The sequence below is a fragment of the Macrobrachium nipponense genome, chromosome 8 (assembly GCF_015104395.2).
Source record: "Macrobrachium nipponense isolate FS-2020 chromosome 8, ASM1510439v2, whole genome shotgun sequence".
Lineage (NCBI taxonomy): Eukaryota > Metazoa > Arthropoda > Malacostraca > Decapoda > Palaemonidae > Macrobrachium > Macrobrachium nipponense.
In genome coordinates, this window is record NC_087203.1 from 33,869,288 (window position 1) to 33,879,346 (window position 10,059).

Sequence of the window (10,059 nt, forward strand, 5' to 3'; positions counted from 1 at the left end):
TAGAGTCCTGCCTGTCAACAGTCCAGCAATTTCTGGTTCGCCCGTCCTGCTCAGCGCTCGAATGGATGAGCCTACTTGGGACTCTGGCTTCAGTGGAGAGTGTTGTCAGGTTAGGACGCCTACACATGAGGCCGCTTCAGTTCTTCCTGAAAGCAAATTGGTCTTGGAAGACTCAGTCGGACTCAATAGTTTTCCCCCTGATGGAAGAAATAAAGATGGATCTTCGTTGGTGGCATTCAAGGGAATGGTGGCATTCGAGGGAAAGATTACGAGAAGGAATCTCCCTAGTCGTGTCGAACCCCGACCTGCAGTTCTTCTCAGACGCCTCAGACAGCGGATGGGGAGCCCTCCTAGGAGACAAGAGAGTATCAGGTCTGTGGACAGAACGAGAAAAGACCTTGCACATCAATGGGAAGGAATTGAAGGCCATCCTCTTAGGGCTACAAGTGTTCGACCACTTAGTCACCGGAAGAAACGTAGCGGTCTACTCGGACAACACCACAGCGTTGTCATATGTACGGAACTGAGTCGGGTAAATCAGGTGTTACCAACAGAATGGACTCTGAACGAGAGTGTGTCAGGACCTCTGGAAGCTTTGGGAAAGACCATCGATAGATCTGTTCGCCACATCGAGGAACAATCGCCTTCCCATTTTCTGTTCTCCAATTCCAGAACCACTAGCGTGGAGAACAGAGGCGATGCTGCCAGATTGGACAGGACTGGACGTTTACGCTTTTCCTCCCTTCGGGATGATAAGAGAGGTCTTAAACAAGCTTCAATCGCACCAGAATGTGACAATGACCCTAGTAGCACCATTCTGGCCCAGGAAAGAGTGGTTCCCGGACCTTCTCAATCTGCTTGTGGATTTTCCCAGACTACTTCCACAAAATCCATCGCTTCTCAGACAACCCCATTTCAACCGATATCACCAAGGGTTGTCTGCTCTGGCCCTGACAGGATTCAGACTGTCAGGAACCTGGTCAGAGCAAAAGGGTTTTCGCGAAGGGCGTCAGAAGCTATTGCTAGCTGCAGAAGAAGCTCTTCTGCCAAGCTCTACCAGTCCAAGTGGAGAGTCTTTAGGTCATGGTGCAGACGACATAGCATCTCTTCTTCTGAGACATCTATAACAGAAATTGCGGAATTTTTGTTATTTCTGAGGGACACCAAGAAGTTGGCCACTTCAACTATTAAAGGATATAGGGCCATGCTTTCATCGGTTTTCAAGCATAGAGCCCTCGACATTTTGTCAAATCAGGACATCAGTGACCTGATCAGATCCTTTAGTTCCTACAAGATTTTCAAGCCTGAAGAAGTGGAATGGAACTTGGATGTAGTTTTAAGGACAGAAACTGTGAGAGGAGAGTCGAGCCGACTCTGGTGCTCGGTGAAAGACCCGTCTCGGCCTCTTTCAAAGAATGCAATGTCCTTTTTCCTAAGGAGTTTGATCCGAGAAGCGCATGCCCAAACTCAGGAGCATGCTCTTAGGGTGCTGAAAGTGGAGACGCATGAGATTTGTGCAGTAGCAACGTCTTTGGGTTTCAGACAGAATATGTCTCTATCCTCCATTATGCAAACTACATTTTGGAGGTCGAAATCGGTGTTTGCATCGCACTATTTGAAGGAGGTAGAAACTACTTACGAAAACTGTTTTAGATTGGGACCGTTGTCAGTAGCGGGAATGGTGTTTGGAGAGGAAGCATAGGGGGACCCGGTTTTTTCCCTCTACTATCTCCTCGCCCTGAATTTGAGGTTTTTTGAGTTTGTGGGAAGCCTGGGGGTACATGTACCTGAAGTACCCACCAGTTCTTATATCTGGTTAAGGGTACCATATGGTTTTTAGTGTAGGTGATGTTTTGTGTGGTTTTTATCTGGTCTTTTCGCCCAGGGCAAGGGCAAATTATTGTTGTTTTTGTCAATCATCGGTGCACTTCCATAATTGCAAAAATCCCACCATTAGTAGGGACGACCCTGGCCTTTACTGCCACGTCTCCTACATGTGATGAGAGCGCCGACCAGAGGCAGTAGTATCTACCTGTAGCTGCCCTCTCACAAGGTAAGGTACTGCAGACATTATATATAATGTGAGCACATGACTTTTTTTTTTGTTCATAAAGCTGTCCATATACCCACCTTCCGGGTAATGTGGAGTCTGCTAATGTAATTGTTTGGTAAGTCACTTATGTGAAAATGATATTTTAATGATAAAATAAGGTTTCACATATACTTACCAAACAATTACATAATCAGAGCCCTCCCTCCCCACAGATGGACGTTGCAGCTCAACGAATTGAAGTCTTAAGCTCAGCAGTACCAGGTATTCCCGAAAGTGGGCGGGATCTGTATCACCTACACAAACAATGGCAGCGCTGCTACCGCCGCCACGAATTTGAATTTTCGACTGCCAGGTAAGAAAGCGTACAGCTAATGTAATTGCTTGGTAAGTATATGTGAAACCTTATTTTATCATTAAAATATCATATTTGTGGCAGTAGTAGACCTTGTAGTCATCTGCTGTGTTGTTGTGAACAGAGTGAAGAATATGGTTATCTTTGTTGGGATATTGCCCAATTCATTGTCTTGAAAATGTCTAGATATAATTTCAGTGTCTTCAGTCACTTATATTGCATGAAGAATCGTGATGGCTGAGCAAGTCACATCCCTTGGACATCACATGAAATATTTTTCAATAAAATGTTTGTTCTTAGTGCTTGAATATCACATTTTCATATATATGTAACTTACCAGGTACAGTGAATCCCCATACTCACAGGGATGCGTACTAGACCCCCTCCCCCTCTATTAGCTAGAATCTGCAAATACATAGTACCACCCTCTAAAAATGCTTATAACTGCATCAAATATCCTGTTACTGTATTAATCATTGAAATGATATTATTAATATAATTTCCTAGTCATCTAGTCCTAGTCATCTTAAACATTTTACCATTAGATATATATATACATACAGTCAATAACACTGTTACTAGGAGTTACTAGGATTAAGATATCTCAAAGACTCATTAGTCCATCCAAGGAGACATCCTGTGCTCACTTATCTTTTGGAGCAGGTTTTACTGTTCATTCATTGTCCTAATGATTTTGTCTAGCTTTCATTTAATCTTTTCCACACTGTCGCTGTTTACAACTTCTGGTGGCAGTTTATTCCACGTTTCACATACTATATTAAGATGTGCTGTATCTCTTCAGTTTTAGTTTAAATCCATTGTTACTTGTCTGGTTTTTGTTTAACGTAAATAGGTTACTCTACTTTGGTTATGCCTTATAGTATTTTGAATGTTTCTATTAGTTGTCCTCGCAATCGTCGTGTTTCTAAGCCATACATGTTCAGGCTCTAGTCATCTTTGGTAACCTATTTGCCTGATTGATGGAATTAACTTTGTGGCTCTTGCTTGTACCCCTTCTAATCTAATTATGTCCTTTCTTAGTGTTGACTAAAACTGTATTGCATATTCAGAGGTCTAACTATTGATTGTAGAACTGCAACACCATTTCCTTGTTTATTTGAGCTGCCGCCATGTATCCCACTAGTTTTTGTGCCTTCTTTTCAGCTTTAATGCACTGTTTTGTGGATTTTAAGTCCTTGGTAATAATGACTCCAAGGTCCTCTTCTTGCTCTACACTATTTATTCCATTCCCAAGTAGCATGTAGTTGGCATGATGGTTGTTTGTTCTTATATTTAACACTTTACACTTATCCACATTAAAAGGCATTTGCCATCTTTTTGACCACTGTATTTTCTTTAGATAATTTCTTAAACTTTCTACTGTCTCTGGGTCTGTGCTGCATTTACTCCTAGTTTGGTGTCATCTGCAAATTTGGTTATCCTGCTAGTTACTCCTACATCAGTGTCATTAGCTTAACTAAAAACAAGAGCGGGCCAAAGACAGAACCCTGAGGAACTCTGCTTGTCACATCTCCCCATTCTGATTCTTCACTGTTTATTATGAGACTGTTTTATATTATTTAGCCACTCTTCGATCCATTCTGCAAATTCTTTTACAATTCCTAAAGCTGTAACTTTTGTCATTAGTTTCTTGTGTGGAACTTTGTCGAAGGCCTTTTGGAAATCTAAGAGTATATCTATTGCTCTACTACTGTCGTAAATACCAAGCATGTTATGGAAAAACTCCAAGAGCTTTGATAGTCAGGATCTGTTTTGTCTGAAGCCATGTTGACTTTAACAATAGGTAGTTTCTATCAGTGTGATCAACAATTTGATCTGCAATTATGGACTCAAAAAACTTACAAGGGACTGACATTAGACAGATTGGTCTGTAATTTCCTGGCTCTTCTTTTGGACCTTTTTTGTAAAGTGGGGGCACATTACCTTGTTTCCATCCTTTAGGTGCCTTTTTTGTTCTGCCATTTTTCTGTAGAGTTTATATAGGTGAGGAAATATCTCCTCTTGTAACTCTTTAATTTCTCTTGGATGAATTTTAATTTGTTCATATACGAAACAAACCTTTGGTCGTAACATTAGGATAATACTAGCGCCAAGCTGGACACCGGTAGAATTAAAAATAAACTTGTGAGATCCAGGAACTATTGGCATCTAGGTATACCAGGTCACGGGGTATATAATACCCAGAATGCCCTTGGTTGAACTTGTTTGGTTTTCCTCTTTTGTTTTTAACATCTGTAAATATTATTTTGTCAAGTGGTTCTGCCCCTTCATATTTAATGGCTGGTTCAGGGATTGGGGTAGTGTCTTACTTTGTGTAAGTTCAGGGTATTACTGTATAAAGAAGTCTTACAGGTTATATATTACTATGTACAAAAATCTGTTATCTTTAAAAAAAATTAACAGGGAACTAAAGGTAATAGGTTATTGGTTATATAAAAGCTTAGTCTTTAAAATCTATAAAACTGAGACCTCAGAAATAATGTTAAAGCAATAGTAAAAAAAAAATTAATAAGTTATGAGAAATTGCATCATACAAAATTATGTATCTCCCAGCCTGAAAGGGAAAACTAGAAATTATTAAATGCTAGACAACAGCATTAAAACAACAAAGTACATAGTAAGGAAATATAAAGCAAATAAAAATGATGCTTCAGGTACACAAGAAATGGCAAAATTACACAGTTACCTAAAAATTGAACACACAAAGGTGAATAAAAAAAAAAGAATGAATGCTGAAAATGATAGACTGCCAATGAGGCAAGTTCGCACAGGTGTTCCCAGAAAGAGCAGTGATGTTAGTTTCCTCTGGTCTCGCAGAAAAGTGTATGTTGTACCAAGTCTGGGCATAGTCAGTAGAGGCCCATCAATCTGGAATGGTCTTAGTCTGTGGAAATAAGGCAATATGATTAATGAGTGTATATAACAAACTTTGAATTATTAAAACTGAGTGTATTTTTTGTTACCTGAATATTTTTTCAGTTTAGTTTGAGTAATGAGTCACCATCATTTCACCTTTATTACAGGAAGAATATCAACGCCAGCTGATGACATTGATTTGAAACTAGAAGACGTTGACTTAGATCAGGATACAAGTGAATTGGACAGTTTCTTGAATGATCCTGCGTGAAGCTCTTTTATTCAAGTGAAGTGCTGAATAAAGCCAACCTTATATATATATATATGGATTCATTCTACCAAGTTAATACAGTATTCTCTCATTTTGAATTTATGAGAAAAATTGTAAATCAGTATATAGTTCTCTCTTTATTAAAAAAAATTCTATTTTAAGAATGATCAAACTATTTAAACTGAAGTGTGTGCATTTTTTCATAATCTCTTCTGTTTTCATGTGCCATTGGAGTAAGCAAGTTGTGTTTGGTGTAATAGCACAAATTTTTCTGAGTACAGTACATACTGTATAATGCTCTAGTAGTTTTTAGGTGAATATTTTTCTTATAAATAATAAAGTTAAAGGAACCAGAGGGTTATTAATATTTTGATAAGTTATTTAAAGAACCTTTCATCATGTAAGTTGATTAATTTGAATTTATAAATGTATTTAAAGTAAAAAATTTCCTACCTCAGTTTTGTTTAATACCATTGTTGGATAATTTATGAATAATGATATTGCCTGTTTTATAAGGCTTTCTATTGCTGCACCTTTGTACAGTTGACTTGCAAATTATGCAAAATGATCATGTACTATTAGGTGGCTATAAGCATTTAAAATAAATTTTCATTAAAATTTCCAGAAAGTACAAAGTGTTAAATAGCCGATAGTTGAAGAATTTAATACGTAATACGTAGTATAATAATGGGTACGTTGGTTTGTATTGATTTTAATTATTTAGTAACTGTTTACAAACATTAGATGAAATTACGTAGCGTCAGATGAATAAATATAATATAGTAATGGTAAAAAATAATATACGATTGTAGGAAAGCTTAGCAATGATAGTAGTCTCGGTACTTATTTAAAAGGTTTAGTAATGGTCAGACAACTAAGTAATAGTGTATTGGGCGAAAAGGATGGAAAAGTTAGTGATTGTTAATGGGTGAAAAGTTTTAACAATGGGTAAATAGAATATTCTTGATGAAAAGATTTAGTAAAGATGTAAAGATTTAGTAAAGATGTAAAGTTGAGGAATTTGCAAGTAGCCACCAACCACTCACTACATGTTATAGTCCATAGGGATTATATCTGTATGCAACAGACATGCGTGTTTCAAGTCCACTGTATTTTTAAATTCTAACTTAGTAATGTATTGCAAGATACAGAAATGTGAAATAGTTAATTTACATTCCAGTTATTTTATTTTCATGTAGCATTACCCAGAGAGTGGATGGGTAAGTAAATTAAATGTATTGTGATCTCTAGGGCTAAGACATGAATCAGTCTCTTGAGTTACTCTGAGTTTTTGTTGTTTCAAATTCTTTGGTTTTAATGCCTTTGCCACATTATTTTATTTGTACAGATATGTAAAAGGGTTACTCTTCTGGAAGTGTTATTCTTTAAGGAATCCACATCAATAATTGATTGGTATTCAGCTTCTTGTAGAATTGTTTTGTATTATTTTGTTTAATTTATCCATTTTCACACTAGTCCATGCACTGGTTAGCTAGTCATTATATTTTTAACTAGTCAGTGCTCCTGATTATCCATTTAGTATTAGTAACAATTGCTGTGATTTGAAGTTTTCAGAAACAGGTTAGTCAAACTCTCACCCCACTGTATTGTTACTTAATCCAGGAAACAGTTCTCTAGGGAAACAATTTCTTCTAAGATAGAATTATTCTTTAGACTGTACGTTGTCAGAGGAGGCATTTAAATAATCCTTAATGATTTACACATCCTTAATTTGCTTTGCTATACATGATTTTTGAGAAAGCATAAAATTTTTTAATGAGAGTTGACCAAGTAGTTTGTTCATTACCTGAACTTGTGTGGACAGGAAATTTATTACTCAACAGCTAATGGAGCTGTATTGTTACATTGTAGTTGGCGAGAATAAAGTACTGTAATTGTATTTTGGTGTAGTCCAATGCTGTTACTGCTGATTGAGAATGTTAACGTGATCACATTATCAAATGCTAGTCATGATGGCCAGTCATTACCCAACTCTTATTTTGATATTTTAAAAATTTTAACATTTTTCATTTAAGCAGCCATTCATTTGCTGGCATTTGAAGGTTAATATGAGCACAAATTTGCATTCACTTGTCTATTTTTTGCAGATCTTATAAGTTTGGTTTATTTAATCACATAACCATAATATACTCTACATAATAAACTTGGTGAATCTCATTAAGATGTAGTAACCAGCTTGAGAAGAGCCTTTGTTAGGCTCAGATGTCTGGTTAAACTAATATTTTTCCTATCCTGTGGCAGTAATTTACATCTTCATTGATATCAGATTTGAGAGGTAATTAAAGTGATAAAGGCACTGCTAAATAATTTAAATATCACTCTTATAAAACTTTTGCTCTGTCATCCTGAGTATAAGAACACTGCTTGGTGAGGCAGCCAATGTGCTTATGTTTGGTATTTAATTTTGCATGATGTAATTAGCTGTAATGGTTGTACTGATAATTTGTAAACATTTTTGCTGGATACTGTAAATTAAGTACAGAAGGAAAGGAGTATGTAGTTACAAATTTGGCATTCAGGAATTCAGCAGTCTTACTCGTTACTTTAGTTAATCAGATTGAGTACTTTTGGAATGACTAATATTTTCTTTCAGAATTCATACTATGAATTTAAAAAATCCTGTATGACGAGCAGGGAAAAGGTTACATTTTGTGAGAAAAGTGTAATGTCAAAAGTAACCAGCTGGTGTCTTATTTTATCTGTACGGAGTTGTAGTGTAAGCTTTTTGTAATTGGCATACGTACTTTATAATTTTTAAAGTTCGATCCCGTATCCATTGGCATTTGCGTGTATTACATCTTTGTTTAGGCTATTCAATTTTTTACAAGTAGCTGTTGTTTTTGTTTTGTAGCAATTGAACAAAGTTATTTCCAGTCCAACAGAAATCTCAATCTTTGTGCTAGTTTGTGGATGGATAATCTTTGTGATGTTAACGGTTCCGTAAAAGTTTGTCAAGACTGCCTTCTTTCACCTTTCAATATGAAAGGAATGTTAAATTAGGTTTGAATGTGATAGTGAATGCATTCTAGGGATTGGTATGCAATTTTTTTTTTAAGTTTGTAATACTATCTTTTGTTATATTTTATAAAATAACTGTATGACAAAATGTGATTAATTTTTTTTCTATTTGAAATATACAGTATACACATTCCAAAAAGCACTTTGAAATACTACCTAATTTAAAAAAAAACTCTTCGGCTGAAAAACTTATGGACAGTCACAGACTTGTAAACCCAAGGGCTCCTTAAAAATATCAGCCTGCTAAGACACTCAAGGGAAAATTTTAACTAAATGAGGTTATAGAAAATAAAATTATATACCTAAATTCAGGAGATCCAGCAGAAAGCATGATAATTTTGCCCCTTGCCTAAACATATGGAGACTAGAAAGAACTACAACAGCATTAGCCAAACTATCCCAGTTGTAGCCAACATAAAGCTCATTGCAAATAGTAATTAACCCCAATGCTAGAAGATTATTTGTAGCAACAGCCTGCATAGATCAGGTAGAGTGAGCTCAGAGGATGGTTGTCGTCATATAGATTTTATGCAACATACAAACCCTTTGTATATTATGCCACAAGTCAACAAGTGTTTGCAATGAGAGATGGCAACTCAAGACCACACTGGAGAACATAACTACTCCAGACAAGGAGGCCTTGTGTCTTGTCATGAAACATTCGCAAACATTTCCAGAAGATGACAACTTTTTGAGAAAGAGGAAACCGTTTTACATGTATGCTTCTCAACAGTAATCTTATCAATCAAACAAAAACTTCTCAGTTAAGATCGAAAAAGAAACCCACAAAATCGCTAGTGTATAACGTGTTTACTTATAAGTACAGGCAGTCCCTGGGTTACGACGGGTTTGGCTTACGACGTTCTGAGGTTAAGGCGCTTTTCAATGATATTCATCAGAAATTATTTCCAGGATTGCGACACGTTTCTGGGTTATGGCGCCCACAACCCTGATCTCGCAGAAGAAATATGACACCAAAAATGCAAAATAATCAATATTTAAAGGTTTTTTTTTATGAAAAATGCAATAAGAATGCAGTTTACATAATTTTTAATGCACGCAAAGCATTAAAAGTAAGGATTTCTTAGGATTTTTCACAATATTCCAGCTTACGACGCGTCTCGAGAACGGAACCCTCATTATAACCCGGGGACTGCCTCATTTTATTTTACTCAACACTCGAGAAATGAATACAGGCAGTCCCCGGGTTACGACGGCTCAGGCTTACGACGCTTTTTCTTAAATATTCATTGAAAAATCCGCCCTGGGTTACGACGTTTGTTCCGACGTTACGACGCCGACACTTCCGACGCCCCGAGTTAACGACGTTTTTAAAAAAAGCATACTATGATAAAAATCCTTTATAGTTTAGCACAGTATATTAATAAAAATAAGTTTCTGGTTAGATTACAACAAAAATTTTGAGGTTATGATGATTTTCGACACTTTTTTTTATGTCGTATTTTT

The 10,059-nt window shown here is 36.5% G+C and overlaps 1 protein-coding gene across 3 annotated transcripts in view; it reads left to right on the forward strand.

Annotated features, from left to right (window-relative positions):
• LOC135222662 (dysbindin protein homolog) overlaps nucleotides 1-8,369 on the forward strand; it is a 38,608-nt gene extending 30,239 nt beyond the window's left edge. For all 3 annotated transcript variants that reach the window (XM_064260805.1, XM_064260807.1, XM_064260806.1), the window contains exon 7: nucleotides 5,450-8,369. In XM_064260805.1, the coding sequence (XP_064116875.1) occupies nucleotides 5,450-5,553 (104 nt within the window). In that variant the 3' untranslated portion in view covers nucleotides 5,554-8,369. The remainder of the gene's footprint in view (nucleotides 1-5,449) is intronic.
• The last annotated feature ends 1,690 nt before the right edge of the window (nucleotides 8,370-10,059 follow it).